We start from the raw sequence: 24,148 nt of genomic DNA, 5'->3' as shown, positions 1-24,148 counted from the left end.
TCGTTCTGTGGATACAAGGGAAGGAAAGGTGTCTGCCTGTCTCTGTACAGTATCATTTCCCACTGAAATAACTTTTGCATCCCAAGGAATTAACCCCCATGGGAAGTTCCCCTCTCATTTCTGGTTTATCCCCTTATATAGTTGCTTAGGATGCTAGATCCTCTTTCTTATGGTTTGGTATTTCATCCAATTGTGCAAGATGTCAGAAGAACAGCTCTTTGGTTGATAATGCCCTGGGATAAGCTAGCTTTGTGGTGATTTCAAAAGGTGAGAACCCAGCACTCTCCTGTACATTTGATTTGGGGACTTGAGGTGGAACTAGGCAGGTTCAAATAGAGTCTAAAGGAATAGATAGGTATATAAGAATAAGTCCCATGGTGGCCATTTTATTCATTCATTCATTTTATTCATGAACAAACAGCCTACTAAAAAGCCTAACTATGAACTGGAGTCAATAAGCAAGGCTGTTGAAGATTTCTGTATTTTCTAAATGTTATTCAGTGGAAAACAACTGGGTTAATTAGCATTGCAGATCATAACACTATCATCATTATGCATAATCTATTATTTCAATTAATTAAATTTGAAGTTTTATTGAAATATAACTGGCATGCAATTAACTGCACATAATAAGCAAAGTGTAGAATTTTGATATATGCATGAATCCATCTCAACAATTAATTGATATACCCATTATATATGTTTCGTAGGGCTGTTGTAATAAGGTACCACAAGTTAGGTGATTTGGAAAAACAGAAATGTATTCTCCAAGAGGGTTGTTTGAAGGCTAGAAGCCTTGTTCAGCAATGGTGATTCCTGAGGGCTCTGATTGGGAATCTTCTCTATACCCAGGCTCAACCTTCTAGTGAGGGACTGCAATCCTTCACATTCCCTGGATTGTAAATATATCCTTCCTGTTCCAACATCTATCTTTATTTGATGTTATTGTTTGGATATGAACAGCCCCAGCCACCAGGCTCATGTGTTAAATGCTTGGTTCCTGGTTGTGGCACTATTTTGGGAAGCGGTGGGCTCTAGCTGGAGGATGTAGGTCACTGGTATATGACTTCGAAAGTTGTATCTTCTTCCATTTTGCTTCCATTCTGCTGTGAGGTGAAGAATCTCTTTTGCAGCAAGTTCCATCTTTATGATGTTCTGTCCTACTACATGGAACCAAACAGCCATGAATGAAAACATCTGAAATTATGAGACAAAGTCAGTTGTTATGTTGTTCCCTCAGGTATTTTGGTCACAGCAAAACAAAGAAATCAATACACTTGGCATTGTGTCTCTGCATTTTCATGCGATCTCTTCATATAAAGATACCACCAATATTGGAACAGTGTTTACAATAATGATGTAATCTTAATTTAAATTTGCAAATACTCCCATTTCCTATCATATCCACCATTCCTTTAAAATAATTTTTTTAATATATAATACTTTCTTTCTCACCTGTTTGGCCTGTTAACCAGCATTCACTTTAATTATGGGCTAGTTTACATTCTTTTTAGCATTTTCTAAAACTGAAAGTGTACAATGTAAGCAGCTATCCCTTAGTATTTGTGAGAGATTGGTTACAGGGTCTTTCTAATAGATACCCAAATCAGAAAATGTTCAAGTCACTTATATAAAAGAATTTACATACACCTTTTTGCATATTTTCAATCATTTCTCTTACCAAATGTAAATGCAGTATAAGAGTTGCAATTTTGTACTGATTAGAGAATAATACAGGAAAAATCTAGATACATTCAGTACATAGTTCTTTCTTTCTCTTCCTTCTTTCCCTCTTCCTCTTTTCTCTCTCTTTCTCTCTCTCCTTCCTTCCAATCTTTTCTTTTCTTTCTTTCCTTTTGTGTGGCTGGAACCAGGGCATGTACTCTACTACTGAGCTATATCTTGAATCCCTGAAAATATTTTTGATCCATGATTGGTTGAATCCAGCTTTATAATCCACAGATCTAGAATAAGAATTCTACTGGTTTTTGGAATGGGGTAAGCGACAAAGGAGTCTTTTACTTAGCATAAATATTTATGATACTCATGCTGATACATAGATTCACTCCTTTTTATTGAACTGTATGATTATATGAATATATTATAATTTGTCTACCCATTTATTTGTTGTTGGAATTTGGTTTGTTTCTACTTTGGGACTTCCAATTAAACTACCACAGATAGTAGTGTTTACATCTGCATGAAGAGTTTTTATTTTTCCTAGACACCTGTGAGTGGAATGGCTGAGTCACATGATAGTTGTCTGCTTAGTTTTAAGAAACTGTCACAAATGTTTTCCCAAAGTAGTTTTATCATTGTTCATCTTTTTCTTTCTTCTTTTTTAGACACTGTTTCACACACAGCCCATGGTGGTCTGGAACTATATTTTACATGCTATTCTTAAACTGATGTTCCTCCTCCCTTCAGCCTCAGAGTGCTGGGATTACAGATGTGTTCAGTATGTGTGGCTGATTCTGCATTCTTACCCACAATGTATTCAAGTTCTTGTTATCTTACAATATTCCATAGGAAGTCAGTTTTTCTAATTTTAAGCCTTTTATTAGATATATAGTGCTATCTTGTTATTTTAGTATACAATTTCCTAATAATTAAGATATTGACTATCTTTCTTGTGTTTGCTGTGAATATATTTTTCTTTATGAAATACTTGAATCTTTATTTTAGCCAATTTCCATTATACTATCCCTCCTCAAAAAATTGCATTGAATCTATTTAACAAGTTAGAGGAATCAAACATATTTAACAAATCTTTTATTTCACAAACAGGGCTAACATGGTATGCATATCTATTTTTAAAACAATTTTTAATTTCTTTCAGCAATAAGTCATAGTTTTCAGGTCTCTTGCAGGTCTTTCTCATCTTTTGTCAATTTTATTCTTAATTATTTTATGATTACGATGCTATTAAAACTGTACTGGTAGTTTAAGTTTCAATCCCACTTGTTTGTTGTATGTAGAGTGTTGATTTTCTATATCTTGAGTCTTGCAGAGTTCACTTACTATTCCAGTAGCTTTTCTTTTTTCAAATAATTTATCAGTTTTTTTCTACATAAACAATTCTCTTTTCCACTAGAAAATTGTCAAACAGCTTCTTTTTTTCTAATCGGTGTGGATTTAATGCTTTTTCCTCCCCTCTTTCCTTTTGCCTTACTGTTGGCAATAAAACCTATATTTGGCAGACACCATGCATATCATCTTTTACTCTTAGGAAAATGGATTACTTATTAGATAAGAAGGCTCACAAGGAATGATTCAAAGTTTCTTCCAAGAAGGCTTCACAGTTAAGAGTCAATGGCCCCAGATCCAGATTTGCAGGACTTCAAGCCTTTTTTAATTTTATTTATTTATTTATTTTTATTTTTTTTATTGTGAAAATACTGTACAGAAGGGTTACAATTACATGGGCAAGATAGTGAATACATTTCTTATCAAGCATTGTAGCCTTCTTTAAAAAGTGCTTATATTAACTTGTTCAACCACTTTGGAAAGCAGTATGGAGGTTCCTCAAAAGACTTCACATAGAGCTCCCCTATGACCCAGCAATCCCACTTTTGGGCATTTACCCTAATGTTTACAAACAAGACCACACTAAAGCTACCAGCACAACTATGTTTATTGCAGCATTATTTACCATAGCTAAGATATGGAACCAACCCAGATGCCCCTCAGTAGATGAATGGATCAAGAAAATGTGGTATATATACACAATGGAATTCTATGCCTCCATCAGAAAGAATGACATTGCCCCATTTGTTAGGAAATGGAAAAACTTGGAAAAATTATATTAAGTGAAGTAAGCCAGGCCCAAAGAAACGTAGGTCCCATGGTTTCCCTTATTTGTAATATCTAGTATATGTATGAGTCAAGCGGAAAAGGTCAGATAATGTGATGTCAGGAAAATGAACCCTTAGATGTGTATTTTAATGTTTTTTTCTTTCATGCATGTGTTTCTAACACATTTATAAGATTATCTCTTTGTTGCTTTGTATGTCCCTCCTCCACAGTATAACCCCTGCTTTCACTATATTTGATGTCAGTATAACTTGTGGAGGAGATGGGGAAAAACCAGTTGTTTAAGGATACAGGTGGACCTGTTGCAACAATGAGAAGTACAAGTTGTCATGTCCAAAACGAGCTTTACAACGTTAGTGGGGGGGGGGGGGGGAGGGAGAAGGATTGGGATTAGGGGGGGAGGGGGGAGGCTGGGAAGGGATGTGAAGGGTAAACAAAGGAGGAGGCTGCAATGCTTGGTAAGAAATGTACGCATTATCCTGCCCATGTAACTGTAACTCCTCTGTACAGTATGTTCACAAATAAAATTAAATTTAAAAAAAGTGCTTATATTCTCTCTCTCTCCTCCTCCCTCTCCCCCCCTCTCTCTCATATATATAATACACATATATGTGTATAGGCATATATTTACATTTGCTCATATTTTAGCCTCTGGCTTCTAGTGGGTGGTCCACGAATGCTTAATGGTAGCACTATTTTTAGTTCCATTGCCCTCAACCAGCACACTACAAACTAAGTAACACTAGAAGCTCTCTTAGGAGTGACAGGCAATTCTCCATCTGGTTTCAAGCTTACAGAGTCCTTCCAAGTTTGGTCAACCCCATGACGACCTCTTTGCAGTCACACCCCACTTCCGGTCAGGGAAGACCCTCATTCTTTGGGAATACTGGTTTTCCACGGTGCCAGCGAGCAGAGCCTTCCTTCCTTTTCCAATCTGGGCTCCCCTGAAGGGGAAAAACTGCAGGCACAGACTCGTGGATCATCAAGAGCCACCCCTTCTCAGTTCGCTCATCCTACCGGGGCCGCTCAGGCTTTGGGGGGGGAAACTCTGCACCCCAACTCTGCTACTCAACAGCGCTGAGGCCCAAATCCCTCACCAAACAGCAGGCTCCGCCCAGCCGCCCGGAACGCCCGAGACCAACGAGACAGCGGCGGGCTTCGGCGTGGGAGATAGAGCGGCCCCGCCCCGCCTGCGCGCTGACGTCACGCCGCCGCCCTCCGGCGTCAGCCCCTCTCGCGTCACGACGGTCCGCTTTCCGGCGGGAGCGCCGGAGCGGGCTGCTGGTGTTGGAGCCTCTCCTTGGTGCCGCGGGCTTGGCGGGTTGCGAACCGCACGGCCCTCTGCGCGGGTCCCCGCCGAGATGCCTCCCCTGGAGAACGTGGTGCTGTGTCGCGAGGCTCAGGTGTCCACCTTGCAGTCCCTGTTCGGAGAGGTATGGCGGTCACGGTGTCTTTTCCACATCTCGGCCGGGTGATCGTTTTTGCCCGGCCTCGCGGCCACCAGGTTCCAGTTCTGGAGTTGTGAGATGTGGACGCGGGGGGGGGGGGGCAGTAGACTGTTTGACACGCTGTGTGCGTCCCCCACATTAATAACTTCTCTCCGTCCGTGTTGTGGAGGCTGCCGAGGACGGCCTACCCCACACCCCTGCCAGGCGCGGTCAGCCCGGAGCTGCTCCAGGTGCTTCGGTCCGCCGTCTCATTGACCGGGATTCGGTAGGACCGGTGGGTGAGCAGCGGGCTCTTCAGAGAGGCAGCTAGTGAAAAAGAGAGAAGTGACCTTCCGAGGCCACCGAGGACCGAAGTGATGCTTCAGGGCTTAAACACCAGGCAGTTTTTCCAGAATTGTGAAAGCCCCGAAAGCATATGATGCCGGATTCTCCTCTTGACTAGCTGGTCCAACGATGCTTGGGAAGAGAGGTTATGTTCTCTGGATGAGCACAGTTAGGGAGCAGCCAGTCCTTCCTATAAGCAGGAGGTGGCACTTACCCAAGAGTTCATTTCTCTCTTATTCTGTAGCGTCATTTGCTTCAGACTCATTAATTAGAGTTAATTAGGTTCGAATATTACTTGTGAGGTGAGCAAATAAGAGCAACCAACTTCCGGTTTGCTTTTTTTTTTTTTTTAAATGTATTTTCCTCTCACTAGAAGTTGCATTTCCAGATCACTTCATATATAGGCAAATCAGGATAAGTGATTTTGTGTTGCTAGTAAAACTTAAAGGGTTTTGACCTTTGCTCCTACTGAAAGTTACATTTAACAAAACAAGTTTTCTGCAAGGTGATGTGTGTGTGTGTGTGTGTGTGTGTGTGTGTGTGTGTGTGTGTGTGTGTGTGTGTGTGTGAAATAGAGCAAACAAAAAATTTGGTTCATACATCTAAGAAGATTCATTTATTCAACAAGTAACTATATACTGAGCCCATTTTCTGTGTCAGGCTAGATCCTAGCATATTAACATTGTTAGAGTGATTTATAAAGGTGAAAAATTAGATAATACTGCAGGAGTTCATTATAATTTTAGATAATAGTAGAAGATGGTAGATTAGTTTCCAAACAGTGAATGTGCACAAGTGTGTAGGATTCCAGTAATGGAGAGATTTAGTGTAACTTTAAAAAACTCTTCAAGAGAATAGTCTTAACATGGATAGCAGGAATACTTACCATCATGCATTTAATTATTGAAACATTTAATTCTTGAAACAGTATTTGAGCCAGTTTATAAGACTGTTTACATAAAGGTGTAAGGATTCATGTACTAAAATATCCGTTTAGTAGATTTTAAGTATAGTTTTAGCAGGTGACCTGTTTTTGCCATAGGAATTTCTATTGAGAAAGCCTTGTCTTGTAAAAGAATAGTTAATGTAGAGACTTGAACCTACTAAATGTTTATGAGTAATATTGCTGTGGTAAATGATAATCATAAAAGACTCAACTTTCTTTTAGAAGTCATGTCATCCATTTTTCTTGTATTTCTTATTTTTCTATTTGTTTATTTTTTGTGCCAGTACTGGGGCTCGATCTCAAGGTCTGAGTGCTGTCCCAGAGCTTTTTTTGCTTAAGGCTAGCAATCCAACACTTGAGCAACAGCTCCAGTTCTGGCTTTTTTGGTAGATAATTGGAGATGAGAGTCTCACAAATTTTCCTGCCCTGGTTAACTTCAAACCATCTTCCTCAGGTCTTAGCCTCTTGAGTAACTAGGATTACAGGTGTAAGCCAGTGGTGCCTGGCTTTTGTATTTATTTATTTTTTTAATAAGTCTTTCTCAGTAGGCTATAAACTCCATTAGAGTAGAGTTATCTTTTACTGATATTTGTGTGTTAAGTTCTCAGCATTTGAGTGTCTCTTAAGTATTTATTGATTAACTGAAATATTTGTAGTACTGAGTAGACGAGGGACCTTTGACAATTTTTGTTTTTCTGTAGGCTGCTGACTTAATGTGCTGCAAAAGCATCTTGGTAATACATATTTTAACTTTTTTTTCCCCAGTATTAGAGATCAAACCTACGACACTGATTGTGCATGGCAAACGCTGTACTACTGATCCAATATGTGAATTTAAATATATGTTATGTAGATTTTAACCAATGTTTGAATTGTTAATACACATACATTTATGCTGGAGTCAACAAGTACATGTAATTGAAAAGTATTTTAAAAGTTTTTCTAAAAACGAGGCCTCATAAGGTCTTAACCCTATGATTATACAGGTTTAGATCAAATATTAAAATGTACATTGAAGTTGTAGCCTGCAAAAGGATTGCATTATTTTTAAAAGATTTAGCTAAAAATGGAATACACATGAAATTATACTGAAAATTTCTTTAAAAATTCATAGAAAGTTGAAGATGCAGCTTGTATATGTAAACCTGTGCAATAATAAAAATTAAAAAATATATAGCAAATAATAAAATATGCCCCATATAATTTTACAGAATCATTCCATTTAAGAAAGAATATTTGCTACTTCATTTGAATTTAAGTTATGTGATATGATGAATAAGAAAAAATTCCTTAGAGATTGGTAATTTCTTTTGTTTATCTATTTTGTATATGCAGACTTATAACTGTCTTTTTTTTCCCTAGAGACATCATTTCAGCTTCCCATCTATTTTTATTTATGGACATACTGCCAGTGGAAAAACTTATGTAACACAAACTTTGTTGAAAACTTTAGAGGTAAGAATAATGTTAAGCTTGATATTAACTGATTTTTATTCATGACTGCTAGAAATGGAAGGCATCTTGAGATTAGTTTGTTTGCTTTTTATAAAACATTTCTGATCAAGTTTTGATATCTTCAGCCATTAACTATTAATTTGATAAATCCTTGATGTTAAAGTTCATTTTCCATTTAAAAAGTTGATACAGATAATTCTAGATTTGCACAAATGCAAAACTGAACACGTTGCCTTTACCTTGTTCTTTGAGTATTTCCTGTCTCTATGTATGACCTCATTATTCAGTTACTCAAATTTGATCCTTCTTAAACCTTTTTTTTTCATCCAGTAAAACAAACCAGTAAACACATTCTATCTCTATCCTTAAAGTCATGACAATCTGCCTTTGACCATAGCCATTGCTGCTTTCTCTTATATATACCACTGTTTTCCAAATATTTCTACAAATCTCCTAATAGCAATCTGTCTATTCTTATTATTGCAACTAATCCATGAAAATCTTAAGATCTTTACGATAGTGGTCAGTGATTTGCTGATACAGCAGGCCTTTTGTGAGCTGAATTCAGTTAATCTTTCATAATATAAGAGTTTAGAGTTTGGTCTGTGGAATATGGCACATTTGTGTTCTTCCGTATTTACTTAGTGCCTTTCCCATCTACAAACTGGGAAAATAATGAGAACCTTTAGGATAATTATGAGAATTAAATATTAATATGTGAAAAATGTTTACTGCAGTACCTGGTATGTAATATTCAGCAAAGGTCATCTGTTATCGAGTGTTGTTATAACCTCTTTCATATACTAAGCTATGGATGGGCTATATCTATCTGAATGAATATGGCTCTCTTCCACAGCAACTGTCTATACACAAACAATGGTCAGCCAGTGAACTTTGGTTTGCTAAACCCAATTCTGTTCTACCTCTGAGGATTCATGTTTAATATGGCATACTGAATAATTTATAGTTCTTGTTCTCTTTCAAATCTTGTTACATGCTGCTTTCTCAGCTTGACATTGCTATTCTATATCCGCTTGCTCTACTTAAGTTATTTTATTGTATAACAAATGCTTGTTTATTTAGTTATTTTATTTATTTTTACCAGATTTCATTTACTTGTTCTCTGAGAAGTGTTTCCTGACTTATGTTAGATGCCCTCTGTTTTGCATCTTCAGCTGTGATCTTGTGTTGGGCTCATCTTTTAGAAGGGTTTACTGAGGTCATCCCCAGCACCAAGCACAGTGTTTGTTTAAAGCTTGCCAGTTCATTTTAAAAACACAGGTGCTTGCTTATTGATGTATGGACATACTCTAGCTACCACAAAGGAGGGAAACCATGTAACCTGTGTTTCTCTGAGTCTGGCTTACTTCATTTAATACAATTTTTTCCAAGTCTTTCTGTTTTCTTATGAACGGTACAATATCATTCTTTATGATGGATGAGTAGAATTCTGCTGTGTATATATACCACACTTTCTTGGTCCATTTGTCCATTGAGGAGCATCTCAGCTGATTCCATGTCTTGGCTGATTCCATATCTTCGCTATTGCAAATAATGCTGCAATAATCATGGTTGTCCAGCCTTGTTTGTGTTCTGTTCTGTTGGATAAATTCCCAGGAGTAGAACTGCTGGGTCATGGGGTAATTCTATGTTTAGTTTTTGGGGACCCTCCATGCCGCTTTCCAGAGTGGTTGAACAAGCTTACATTTTCACCAGTGTGTAATAGATTTTCCTTCTGGGCACATCCTAGCTAGCATTTGTTACTCTTTTGATAATGGCCATTCTAACTAGGGTTATGTGGAATCTCAATATATGGGTGGTATTTAATTAACTGAGGTGTAATAGACTATGGAGAGCTCATATTATGTAATTCTTTGGAAAGCCTTAGTCAAAGCCCAACAAAATAAGAACCGGGAAATGGGTTCTTGCAAGAGGGGAGGTGGGGTCAAGGGGAGATTGGTAGAAAAATGAAGAACTGAGAAAAATAAGGGAAAGGGATAGGTCAAAAGGGGGGTGAGAATGTTGAATGGATGACATAGATCAAGATTCATTGTATGCAAAAACTGCTTTGTTAAACAGCAAAAAAATTCAATGGCAAAAAAATTCAGTATATAACTTAAAAATTAAGTGAGGGAAGAGGTAGGTAGGAAGGGTTGTTGAAAGTGATATTGACCAAGAGGCCCTATATTCATAAATTGCTTGCTGAATGGCAACTCCTTTGTACAACTACTTAAAGATATCAAAAATATTAAAAAAAAAAATAACACAGGGGCTGGGAAGGTGGCTCAGTAGTAGAGCGTTTGCCTTGCATGCTTGAGGCCCTGGGTTCAATTCCTCAGCGTCACATAAGCAGAATAAAAAAAAATGCCGGAAGTGGCTCTGTGGCTCAAGTGGTAGAATGCTAGCCTTGAGCTGAAGAGCTGAGGGACAGTGCCCAGGCCCAGAATTCAGGCCCCACGACCGGGCCCCCCACCCCCCCAAAAACCAACAAAACATAGGTGCTCAGGATTCCATACTTCAGAATTTGAATGTCTTAAGATTTTGGCCCAGTCATTGCTACATAATAAGTGTAATATATGATTAACACTACTTTTGCTATAGATACACAAATAGGCACTTAGAATATGCTGTTATGGAAGGGCGAGACAAGCAGTTATTGAAGTAATCAAGACACTTAGAGACATTATGGAAAGGAGTAAAAGGGTGTTACTGATAAAAAATGTTCACGTAATTATAATGTACCTTTTACATTGGTACTCAGAAAAAGGAAAGCTTTGTTATTAGGTTTAGAATGTCACTAAAAACAGCTGCAGGTTTCATTGTTTGTACCAGATGCCACAAGTTATGAATGATAAAACTGCTTTTGTGGTTCAATTTTTAGAACACACTATGTTTATTTTGTTTCCTTGTGTTTGTGGATTTTTTTTTCATGTTTGTTTTGTTAGTTGTGGGGCCTGAACTGAGGGCCTAGGTGCTGTCCCTCAGCTTTTGTTCTAAAAGGCTAGCGCTCTACCACTTTGAGCCACAGCTCCACTTCTGGTTTTCTGGTGGTTAATTGGAGATAAGAATCAACTCATGGGGCTGGGAAGGTGGCTCAGTGGTAGAGCGCTTGCCTTGCATGCTCGAGGCCCTGGGTTCGATTCCTCAGCACCACATAAGCAAAAAGAAAAAAGCCGGAAGTGGTGCTGTGGCTCAAGTGGTAGAGCGCTAGCCTTGAGCTGAAGAGCTGAGGGACAGCACCCAGGCCCAGAGTTCAGGCCCCACGACCGGACCCCAAAAAAAAAAAAAAAAAAAGAATCAACTCATTACCTTGCTGATGTAACTGTAACCCCTCTGTACAGTATTTTTACAATAAAAAAATGTTTTAAAAAAAAGAAGCACATGAGATAGCTCAAGGCCATCTCCTCACAAATAATCTCTGGCTTCTTGAACCCTTGAGCCACCTGGTGGATTTGGTGGTGGTATGCACTGATTTGCTTTTCCTGTTTTCTTTTGAGTGAAGATATGTGCTTGGATATAGGAATAGGAGCAAGTGCTGCATTTAACATCTGTGACTACTTCCAAGAAAAATACTATATGCATTAGATTTTAATTTGCTGTTCATATACAGAGATCATCTGGAAATTCAATTATAGTTTAAACTTTTAATCTCTTGTACCTACCAATTAAAAAATTTTAAAAAGTATTTGAATCTGTGAATAAACAAGCTGGTTATAGCTTCAATCAATTCAATGGAACCACAGCGAGTGAGAACTAGACATAGGATGCATTTTATGTTATTGTGATCCTAAAGTGTAATGGCAACCAATATTTTGTCTACTGCTACAGATATCCATTAGCCACTGAGAATTTTACAATGATAACAATAAAAGCCACTAAAATTTAAAAAAAAAAAAAAAAAAGGGGGAGTAGTCTCATGGACTTTCCTGCCTGGCTTGGCTTTGAACTGTAATCCCCAGGTGCCAGCCTCATGAGTTGCTAGAATTACAGGTGTGAGACACCAGGACCCAGGTTCATTTTGATAGTTTCAAAATTAAAAACTCATCTTAAAATTCTCATAGAAGGATTATTATTGTTTCTAACTCTTAAAGTTCTCCTGTGTCCAAGAACCATTTGTCATGAAATATATCGACACAGAATTTTATAAGACATTTGACTAAGAATTTTAGCATTCAAATGGACCTGAGTTTCTTTTTTTTTTTTTTTTTTTAATTTAATTTTATTTTATTTGAGACCATACTGTACAGAGGGGTTACAATTACATGGGCAGGATAATGCATACATTTCTTACCAAGCATTGCAGCCTCCTCCTTTGTTTACCCTTCACCTCCCTTCCCAGCCTCCCCCCTCCCCCCCACCCAGTCATACCCCCCCCCCCCCACCGACATTGTAAAGCTGGTTTTGACATGACATTTTGTACTTCTCATTGTTGCAACAGGTCCACCTGAATCCTTAAACGACTTGTTTGTCCCCGTCTCCTCCACATGTTATACTGACATCAAATATAGTGAAAGCGGGGCTTACACTGTGGGGGAGGGACATACAAAATAACAAAGAAATAATCTTATAAATGCGTTAGAAACACATGGATGAAAGAAACAAAAACATTAAAATACATATTTGAGGGTTCGTTTTCCTAACATCACATTCTCTGACTTTTTCCGCTTGACTCATACCTATACTAGATATTGCAAATAAGGGAAACCATGGGACCTATGTTTCTTTGGGCCTGGCTTACTTCACTTAATATAATTTTTTCCAAGCCTTTCATTTCCTAACAAATGGGGAAATGTCATTCTTTCTGATGGAGGCATAGAATTCCATTGTGTATATATACCACATCTTCTTGATCCATTCATCTACCGAGGGGCATCTGGGTTGGTTCCATATCTTAGCTATGGTAAATAATGCTGCAATAAACATAGTTGTGCTGGTAGCTTTAGTGTGGCCTTGTTTGTGATCATTTGGGTAAATGCCCAAAAGTGGGATTGCTGGGTCATTGGGGAGCTCTATGTGGAGTCTTTTGAGGAACCTCCATACTGCTTTCCAAAGTGGTTGAACAAGTTTACATTCCCACCAACAATGAAGTAAGGTTCCTTTCTGTCCACATCCCCTCCAGCATCTGTTGTTGTTAGAGTTCTTGATTTTTGCTGTTCTAACTGGAGTGAGGTGATATCTCAATGTTGTTTTGATTTGCATTTCTTTTATGGCTAGGGATGTTGAACATTTCTTCATGTGTCTATTGGCCATCCTTCTTTCTTCTTCAGAGAAGCTTCTCTTTAGGTCTTTCGCCCACTTACTTATTGGGCAGTTGTTTCTTTGAGGATTTGTTGTTGGGTGGTTTAATTTTTTGAGTTCCAAGTATATTTTAGATATGAGACCCTTATCAGTTGTATGGCTAGTAAAGATCTTCTCCCAGTCCGTGGGCTTTCTATTGATCTTGCTAGCTATGTCATTTGCCCTGCAGAAGCTCTGCAACCTTATGCAATCCCATTTGTCCAACCTTTCTTTGATTTGTTGTGTTTCCGGGTCTCTATTCAGAAAATTTCGGCCTGAGCCAAGGAGACCCAGGGTTTCTCCTATTCCATCCTGTAATGTTTTCAGAGTGTCTGCTTTGAGTTCAAGGTCTTTGATCCATTTGGAGTTGATTCTGGTGCAGGGTGATATATAAGGATCTAACTTTAGTTTTCTACATGTAGTTAACCAGTTTTGCCAGCACCATTTACTGAAGAGGCTGTCTGTCTTCCATTCTATTGTTTTAGCTCCCTTATCGAAGATTAGATGGCTATAGGTCTGTAGGTTCATTTCTGGGTTTTCAATTCTATTCCATTGGTCCTGAGGTCTGTTCTTATGCCAATACCAAGCTGTTTTGATTACTATGGCTTTATAGTAGAGTTTGAAATTTGGTATTGATATTCCTCCAGCAGTGTTCTTTCCGTTGAGGAGCGTTTTTGCTATTCGGGGTCTTTTATTGTTCCATATGAATTTTTGGATTGCGTCTTCTATTTCCTTGAAGAATGAGGGTGGAATTTTGATAGGTATTGCGTTGAATTTGTAGATAGCCTTGGGAAGTATTGCCATTTTCACGATGTTAATCTTTCCAATCCAGGAGCATGGGAGGTTTTGCCATTTTTTAAGTTCTGTGTTGATTTCCTTTTTCAAGATTTTAAAGTTTTCATCATAGAGGTCCTTCACTTCTTTAGTTAAGTTAATTCCTAGGTATTTTATTTTTTGTGGGGCTATTACAAATGGAGTTGCCTTCCTAATTTCAGCCACACTTTTCTCATTGTTGGCATACAGAAAAGCCATTGATTTTGGGGGGTTAATTTTATAACCTGCTACTTTGCCAAAGTTTTGAATCAGCTTGAGTAATTTGGGAGTGGAGTCTATGGGATTCTTTAAATACAAGATCATGTCATCTGCAAAGAGGGAGAGTTTTATTTCTTCTTTCCCTATTTGGATCCCCTTTATGTCTGCATCTTGTCTTATTGCTGTAGCTAGGCATTCTAATACTAGATTGAAGAGAAGTGGAGAGAGTGGGCATCCTTGTCTTGTTCCTGAGTTAAGAGGAAATGGCTTTAGTTTTTCACCATTGAGTATAATGCTGGCTGTAGGTTTGTCATATACAGCCTTTATTGTATTGAGGAATGTTCCATGGATTCCTAATTTTTCCAAAACCTTCATCATAAAGGGGTGTTGGATCTTGTCGAATGCTTTTTCTGCGTCTAGTGAGATAACCATGTGGTTCTTATTCTTGCTCCTGTTGATGTGATGAATAGTATTAATTGATTTGCGTATATTGAACCAGCTTTGCATCCCTGAAATGAATCCTGTTTGATCGTGGTGTATGATTTTTTGGATGAATTGCTGAAGTTGGTTGGCCAAAATTTTGTTGAGAAGTTTTGCATCAATGTTCATCAAAGAAATGGGTCTATAGTTCTCTTTCTTTGATGAGTCCCTGCCTGGTTTTGGGATGAGGGTTATGATGGCTTCATAGAATGTGTTCGGTAGTGAGCTTTCTCTTTCAATTTCATTGAAGAGTTGGAGGAGAATTGGTGTGAGCTCTGCTTTGAAGGCCTTGTAAAATTCCGCTGTAAAACCATCTGGTCCTGGACTTTTCTTAGCTGGGAGGTCTCTTATTGCTGTTTCTATTTCAATGCTTGATATGGGCCTGTTAAGATAGTTTAACTCATCTTGGTTTAGTTTTGGCATGTCAATATTTGCTAGGAAGAGGTCCATTTCTGTCAAGTTCTCAAACTTATTAGCATAAAGTTTTGAGAAGTATTCCCTTATAATGTTCTGAATCTTGCTTGTTTCCGTGGTGATGTTTCCATTCTCATCTCTGAGTTTATTAATTTGGGTGTGTTCTCTTCTTTTTCTGATAAGATTTGCTAAGGGTCTGTCAATTTTGTTAAGTTTTTCGAAGAACCAACTCTTTGTTTTGTTGATTCTTTCTATAGTTTTTTTGGATTCTAATTCATTTAATTCTGATTTAATTTTGATTATTTCTTTCCGTCTACTGGATTGGGGTTTATCTTGCTGCTCTTTTTCAAGGAGGTTTAGATGTGTCATTAAATTGCTAGTTTCTGATCTCTCCAATTTGTTGATGTAGGAGCTCAGAGCTATAAACTTGCTTCTGAGTACTGCCTTTGCTGTGTCCTAGAGGAGCTGGTATTTTGTGTGTTCATTTTTGTTGAATAGCATGAACATTTGAATTTCCTTTCTAATCTCTTCCATGACCCACTCATGATTCAGCAGTGTGTTGTTCAGCCTCCATGTGATACCGGACTTTCTTTGGTGGCTTTTGGTGTTGAGTTCTAATTTTATTCCCTTGTGGTCAGAGAGAATGCAAGGTATAACTTCAATGTTTCTGAATTTAGACAAGTTTGCTTTGTGGCCTAAAATGTGGTCTATTTTAGAAAACGTTCCATGTGCTGCTGAGAAAAACGTGTATTCTGATGCTGCTGGGTGAAATGTTCGGTAAATGTCTGTTAAGTCTAGTTGATCTATGCAGCTGTTTAGATCTGCGGTTTCTCTGTTGAGTTTTTGCCGAGTTGATCTATCTAGTGGGGAAAGTGGTGTGTTAAAATCCCCAACAATTAATGTCTTTGGATCTATATGGGATTTGAGGGAAAGTAGTGTTTCTTTGATAAATTTGGGTGCTCCATTGTTTGGCGAATAGATATTTAGAATTGTAATATGGACCTGAGTTTCTTAAGAGTTCTTAAGAGAATACAAGTTTACTTTGAATCTCTATGGAAACAAATGACAAAGTCAAAGAAATGACTGAAGTGAATTTAATGAGAGACTATTTTAAAAGTTGAAACTTGAGGGAATAGAAAAGGGATAGTGACTCATTAGGGCCTTTATTCTCCCTAGGCCTGAAGGGACCTTGGATAGTAGCTGTTTCCAGAACCCAGCAAGAGATATAGTATTAGAAGAGGGAGTGTCGAGTTGAAATTTGTGTAGCCTTTGGTAAAAGAATAGCCACTGTCAAACTGGTCTACAGTGGTGCTGGTAGGGAATCAAAAGAAAAAATATCATGTTTTTCTTCCTACAACTCTCCTTTTTCTACTATTTCTTTCTTTTTCTCCAACCACAGTCAGATAATGATAGGCTGGTGGTGACATCTGGGACACAGGATGGTTGGAGAATGGTATAGATTTAGAAAGGCAAATGAAGACTACCCAGTACAACCCTAGTGTGTATGTTTTTTATTGACGCTTTTTGTTTTGGGATTTCAGCTTCCACATGTCTTTGTGAATTGTGTTGAATGCTTTACCTTGAGGCTGCTTTTGGAACAAATTTTGAACAAGTTGAGTTACCTTAATGCTTCAGAAGGATGTTCTACTGAAATAATCTGTGAAACCTTTAATGACTTTGTTCGATTATTTAAACAAATAACCACAGTTGAAAGTCTCAAGACCCAAACTGTATATATTGTAAGTAATTCAACTTGATAATATTATCTTTTGTTTGAACATTGATTGTATGTTTGATTAATTCTTGTATATTTGTTTTTGAGACTTGTTTTTATACACTGTTCTGTGGAAAGTGCTTTGGAATACAAAAATCTAATCAAACTCTTTCCTATTTGTAAAGAGAGCTATTTTTAATAGCAAAGTTATAACATATTCACATAAGACTCTATATAGAAAATGTAAGTGAAAACTATGAGATTCATAGTCTGAGGTACATCTAGTACAGCTTTATGAGGTGATAATATTTGAGGTAGACCTGAAAGATCAAATAAGAAAACATTTGAGGAAACTGAAGAGTGATTATTTAAGATGGAGCAGGATTATTTAACCAAAGGCATATTGCTGGGAATAAATTTAGAGAGTAACAAATAGTCTAGTTTTAACGTTTTACAAAGTATGAAGGGAGAAAATGAAGACTAGAGATAAGTTGGGGCCAGATCATGGAAAGTCTTGAAAATATACAAAACACTTCATTTCATTTTCTAGACAATGAAAAGAGATAGTGAGGTTTTCTAAGCAACAAATATCCCTTAGGAAGAATGAAGGCATTTGTCTTTTAAGATTTACAGCATATTAAGTAGGTGATTTGGAAGGAGATGAAAGAAGTAAGTGGAAGAGACAGCAAATGGATAAGTTTGTGGGAAAAGATTAATTGCTTGGTTTTCGATGGGCTAAGTTTGTGAAAATGGATAGCAATTAACCTGACTTTTTAGAAATGTAAATAGTATTTCAAAAGTTAAATCAGAAGCTATAATTTTTCTTTATATGGATAGTTCAAGTTTGAATTTGTACTATATTATATACATATTTTGTAAAGGACTTTGTAATTATTTTGGTGTTGCATCTTTTTTCTTTTTCTTAAGGTTCTAGATAAAGCAGAATATCTAAGAGATATGGAAGCGAATCTTTTGCCTGGATTTCTTAGGTTGCAAGAATTGGTAAGTATGAGGGTGGTTTTCCCTCAAAATAAATGAATTAGATCTATAAAATATGGACAGATGTATTCCCTTATCAGTAGATTTGTTGCCACAACTTTTCATTTTTGCCATACTGATATATGACATCAATAGTATAAATGTAATTTTCATTTTTCCATTGAATAAAGTTCCATTTTTTTGTAGTAAAAACAACTTTTGATAAAATTTACTTTTCAATTATTTCAGCTTTTTATATCTAATTACAAAGTAACTTCTATTAACCAGAGACTAGAGTGAACTCTATAATAATTGTAAAATTTTGTTTTCATGTTAATGACATAAAAAAGATTAAGAAGTAGAGATGTGGCTCAAGTGGTAGAATGGCAGCCTGAAGCAAAAAAGCTAAGGGACAGTGCCCAGGCCCTGAGTTTGAGTCCCCTTACATGTTAAAAAAGGAATATAGATATTCTGGATCATTTTTTTATTTTCTTAATATATATTTTTTATTGTAAAGATACTGTACAGAGGGGTTACAGTTACATTAGTAAGATAATGAGTACATTTCCTATTGAGCGTTGTTATCCCCTCCTTTGTTTTTTTCCCTACCATCCCTTCCTTCCCCACCTCCCCAACTCCTCTGCCTATGGTCATTCAGTATTATAACTCATTCTATATTTACTATTTTAGTTTGTATTTATAGTTCCATTATTGTGTTACTATTTTTTAAACCTCCAAGTATATTTTTAATTAACTTTATAAAGTACTTTTGCATATGTTTTGTGATCAGATAGAGCATACTTTTTTTATCCTATAGAGATATAAATTCAGAGATTCCTAGAAATCAGTGATTTTGTAAGATGCAAAAACATTTGAAAGATCTTTGCCATCATAAATAGGCTGGTTTTTTCCCTTGGGTATTATTCATTTGTTGAACCCAGCTATATTTGTTAACCCAAAGCATACCTTTCTAAGGAATGATAATTGATATATAAGCACAGAAATTAGGAATTAGTAAATAATAGAGCATCATAAAAAACAGGTGTTCTACACATCCGGTCTTTTTTATTCCTCCTCTTTATAACTAATACTTCTAGATCAGCACAGCTTAGTGTGGCAGAGATAAACTTGCCTGGTCATGCAATGTATTGCCACCTAAGTGGTACAATCAACTTTCTCCAAAATTGAAAAAACAAAAACCAAACAGTGCTATATGTGAGATTGGGTCCTATGAATACTTTGGGATCCAAGCAGCTCTTGTACTGCTAACACTCTCCCACTTTGAGCCACAGTTCTACTTCTGAGGTAAGAGTCTCATGGACTTTCCTGCCCATGCTGGGCTTGGGACCACAATCCTCAGATCTTACCTCCTAAAGTAGCTAGGATTACACGTGTCCAGCCTTGTGCTTGCTCTGTAAGCCAAAGACATGTCAAAAGAATATGGAAAATTAATTTTTTTCTGGAGAGTGTGGAAGTGGATACAGGTAAATTCTATCATGCATAAGACATTTATGGCCAGACTATAAAGGAGTAAAAGGCCCATTGAAATTGTTCTTTTAATGTACTTTAAATTGCATGTTTTTACTTACTGGTTTTTTTTTTAAATACTAAGACAGTTGTCTGTATTTTAATATATATTCAGCATCAGCTTTACTCAATAATATATAAACTCAATAAAATAATAGTATGTCATGTCTGCTCTTCTTTAACTCCATATTTTCTTTTTATATTTACTGATGAACAAAGCTAAGCTTTGCATTTTTGCTTATTGTTTGAAAGCTTATGATTTTAAAGAAGTTCCTATAAGAGGATTTGTCTCAACTTTTCAAGCAAATGCATTTTTAATTTCTATAAAATACTTGTGTGATCATCCTAGCATTCTAGCATTCATGGGTAACTGAAATGTTGATTAATCTACAAGTTTTATGGAAATTCTAAGTAATTATGTATGAAAATGTGCAAGTGGTTGAGCTCCTTGATTAGGTTTTCAAAGTACAACTTATTAATATGGAAATAATTTGCTATATATTGGAGCTTTGCTGGATTTACTTGATGAAAAATCTAAATGGAATTATTGCTCTGATTTAAGTTTTTTAAATTCAAGGTTGTTTTTATTTCTTTTTCTTTTACAGACTGATAGAAATGTGACTGTTATCTTTCTCAGTGAAATTATTTGGGAAAAATTTCGTCCAAATACTGGATGCTTTGAGCCATTTGTCTTGTATTTCCCTGATTATAGCATAGGTAAAGTATTCAGTAGTTTTTGTTTTGAAAGTTTGAAAGATTAAGCTGTATTATTGAAATATTTGGATGGGTACAAATCTCAAATAAAATGGTTTAGATTTCTGTAGAAACTGAGAGGCTATTTTTGAACATTGAGAGGTTATTCTCATAAAATTACTGATTTTTTTCAATGACCAGCTCTAATATATTTTTATCACTTTTAGTGGATTAATGTGTGTACTATATATAGTGATTATAGCTGTTACACATGTATGAATCAGCCTAGACTGGTAAAGCTTATTAACATTACATTGAGATCTTTATTACAAACTTGGGCTAAGTACCATTTGGAATGTACCCTCTGATTTTGTGTATTCCGTTTTTTTAAATGATAACTCACTGTACTAACTGCTAGTTTATTGGGGGTTATTTTTAATCTTAAAATTTATAGGTCCTTATCATTTTTGCCTTTGGAAGAACACAGTGATTTCTTGTATTATTGAATAGATTTGCAGATTACTACTGGACAATTATTATGTGAAGATGATACTTCTGATTCAAAGATAACTGTGAAGCATAGATGGTTAGCATACTATGAGTAAAAAGCATCCCATGAGTGATCTTGGACCTTTAAAAACTAAACCAATAAGCTGTAAACATTTATTACCAAACTCAGCACAAATTTTCTGTCTTTCAGAATACCGTAACACTTCCTGTTTTAGCTAATTAAACTTAACAAAGTAAATGGAACCATTATTTTTAGGAGCTTTCCAAGTGTGGAAAATCACAAAATAAGGAAAAAGGGGGAAAAAGGAATAAATTAAAGAATTCTGTTAAAAAATTTGTATGACTACTTCCATCACTGTATTTTTTATATCCTATTTTATTTTATTTTATTTTATTTTTTTATATTTTATGCAGCTTATTTTTTTTTAGTTTTATTTTATTTGTGAACATACTGTACAGAGGGGTTACAATTACATGGGCAGGATAATGTATCCTATTTTATTTTTAAGTATTGAAAAGTTAGGGTTTAGAAAATTATAAAAAAAAGTTGATTTTTTTTACATTGTCTAAAGTATGATATAATTGAAAAATGTTTTAAAAAGATACAAAGTGGCATAGATACTAAAGGGAGTTTAAAGACAAAATTCAATATTATCTTTCTAATGTTAGAGAGTATAGGAAAGTAGAAAATATAGTAAGAACCATATTAAGCCTGATGATTAAATCTTTTTTTTTTTTCTTGGTCCAGTTGTGGGGCCTGAACTCTGGGCCTGGATGCTGTCCCTCAGTTCTTCAGCTCAAAGCTAGTGCTCTACCACTTGAGCCACAGCACCACTTCTGGCTTTTTTCTTTTTGCTTATGTGGTGCTGAGGAATCGAACCCAGGGCCTCAGGCATGCAAGGCAAGCGCTCTACCACTGAGCCACCTTCCCAGCCCCTGATGATTAAATCTTAAGACCTTTTACGTATCATTTTTTAAACTTAAACACTATAATCAGATAAAAAGCTATTCTAGGAAGCAACATTATTGATAAGCTAAACTATAGGATGATTAATGTCATTCTATTATGCTAATGCAATACACATATCATCTTTAGCAATGTATTATCTAATGTTAAGAACGTGTTTCCTTAGTAGTTAGGAGCCAGATTTGGAAGTCTGTGTTTTTATCTTTACTACATACAGACTACTTTCCTTCAGATAGATTATAATATACTTAATTGGGATTTTGATTACTTATTTATCAGTCAGGCTAGGTTAAGTTTTGCTCTGGTAACTATTTGACATTTTTAGTGACGTAGTTTAGTGGCATACAGTTTCTTATCTCATGGCTGGAGTGTGGTTCCATTAGTAGAGGGCAAGTACAAGGCCCTTAGTTCACAAAAAATAAATAAGTAAAAATAATTTCCTACCTTTGTGCTGTTGTTCTGCATATTACTTTTACTTCATTCTTTTATGTTGGCTTTAATGAAATTATAAAGTAAGAAAGAAAATATTTTTATTATGTTTACTTATTATTCTATCACAAATCATACTTTTCTAATCTAGTAAATTTTATTATTTCTGGGCCTGAAGTATTTTTTTAAAAACCTTTGTTATAAAGTACTATAAGATAAAAGTATTATATGCTAGATATTTTAAGTTAACTATGTCCTGTGTATAGGATAAGATAAAAGTATTATATGCTAGATATTTTAAGTTAACTATGTCCTGTGAACAGGGAACCTTCAAAAGATACTGTCTCATGATCATCCTCCAGAGTATTCGGCTGACTTTTATGCCGCCTACATTAATATTCTTCTTGGGGTTTTCTACACTGTCTGTCGGGATTTGAAAGAACTGAGACACCTGGTGAGTGAGCTTTCCGCTTACATGTGCCTTTTAATATTTTTTATGTAGAAATGGAGACAAACAAGGAGCCAAAAATGTATGTATTCTGCAGATTTGGATATGGCCTTTTGAGGCTAATATGTCATTTAACAATTCCATGTCTGAATTAGTATATACTTGGACCTGATGAGAAAATTGCATTTATCTTTGGTGTGGTTTTACTTTCCTTAGCCATGTTGCTTTTTCTTTCTCTTTTCTCTGGTTGCAGAAAATGTAGAACTCTATTAAAACCAAAATGAGTAACAATAACAAGAAGTTATTCAACCTTAAAATTGTTGTACATCTCTGTGTGTGTGTTTGTGTGTGTTTATGTGTTTGTTTTTGTTTTTATTTTTGGTACCAGTCCTGGGGCTTGAATTTGGGGCCTAGATACTGCCCCTTACCTTCTTTTTCTCAAGGATAGTGCTCTACCACTTAACCCACAGCTCTACTTATGGCTATTTTTGGTAGTTTTATTGGAGATAAGAGTCTTATGGACTTTACTGCCTGGGCTGGCTTTGAACCATGATCCTCAGATCTCAGCCCCCTGAGTAGCTAGGATTACAGCTTGAGCCACAGATACCAGACTCTGTGTATTTTATTGTATTTATTTTTTGGTAACATGTTCTTCCAGGTTTCCATGTTCATAGAAATGTTTGGCCTGTAATCTAGATAGACTTGAGTATAAGGTGCTTCAATTCAGATCTTAGAGCTGACTTAGAGCTAGTAGTTGTTGTATGTTAAATGCTCTAAATTTAAAAAAAAGCATCAGAATAGCTGTTTGTATTCCATAAGAAATATGGGAATTGATTGTTTAATTTTTTTTGTCTCTTTTAATTGTGGAGGTGTAAAAGGAAGGTGTCAGGAATATCTTTTCTATTTTCTTTTAAGAAACCTTTTATTGGTAATTAAGATCTTAAAAAAAAAAGCCAGTAAGATGGGAAGGCAATTATTTTTAAAGTAACAAATTATCTCTTAGCCTGTTTTCATTGCTATGCACTTTTCCATCCTTTGCTTTGAAGTAAAGGGATCCAGTGTATATTAGAATATGTGTTTGAGTCAGAATATGGGAAAGATGGTCATTTAAAATTGTGGTCATATTTAGTATGTTTGTGGTAGTTTGGGATTTCAGGGCTTTTCTGACTTACATGTAGATGTCAAGCATCTTCTCATCTGAGATGGAACAAACTAGCTCAGGCTAATCGTTAATAGTCTTCTAGAAGTTGAATGCTTTTGGGATAAGACCACTCATATTTAAGGGGAAATGACAACAGAGGGGACTTACATAAGAAGAAGAAAGGAAAAGGGAAAGGTACCTAGAAGAACCATTACTAGGATTTATATGTGGCTTTGGAATATTTTTATATTTATACATCAGCATATATTGTATTTCTTTTGATGCCTATGAAATTATTGGATTTACCAGTTTAGAGCAACATACTGTTTTTTAATCTATTATTAGCTCACAGTTCTGTACGTTAGAAATCCAGGCTGTTATTGAAACCCCACAACCAAAAAAAGAAAGAAAAAGAAATCTAGGCTCTGTTTTATTCGGTTCTCTACTTAGGATATCATAAGACTGAAAAATACTGGCTAGAATGAATTCTCTTAGTTTGCTAGTTTTTATTTTTGTTTTGTAGTATTAGGGTTTAAACTCAGGGACTTAGAC

General features: G+C 36.1%; 1 protein-coding gene across 1 annotated transcript in view; it reads left to right on the top strand.

Moving 5' to 3' along the window:
- Positions 1–5,067: 5,067 nt before the first annotated feature.
- Orc5 (origin recognition complex subunit 5) overlaps positions 5,068–24,148 on the top strand; it is a 57,178-nt gene continuing 38,097 nt past the window's right edge. The window contains exons 1-6 of the mRNA XM_042684766.1: positions 5,068–5,246; positions 7,894–7,986; positions 16,731–16,928; positions 17,831–17,905; positions 20,014–20,125; positions 22,331–22,461. Coding sequence (XP_042540700.1) covers positions 5,175–5,246; positions 7,894–7,986; positions 16,731–16,928; positions 17,831–17,905; positions 20,014–20,125; positions 22,331–22,461 — 681 coding nt within the window. The 5' untranslated portion in view covers positions 5,068–5,174. The remainder of the gene's footprint in view (positions 5,247–7,893; positions 7,987–16,730; positions 16,929–17,830; positions 17,906–20,013; positions 20,126–22,330; positions 22,462–24,148) is intronic.

This window comes from Dipodomys spectabilis, unplaced genomic scaffold (genome assembly GCF_019054845.1).
Source record: "Dipodomys spectabilis isolate Male_0828 unplaced genomic scaffold, ASM1905484v1 ptg000089l, whole genome shotgun sequence".
In the NCBI taxonomy this organism is placed as follows: domain Eukaryota; kingdom Metazoa; phylum Chordata; class Mammalia; order Rodentia; family Heteromyidae; genus Dipodomys; species Dipodomys spectabilis.
The sequence above is the reverse complement of the archived record's forward strand: the minus strand, read 5'-3'. Positions and strand labels throughout refer to the sequence as shown.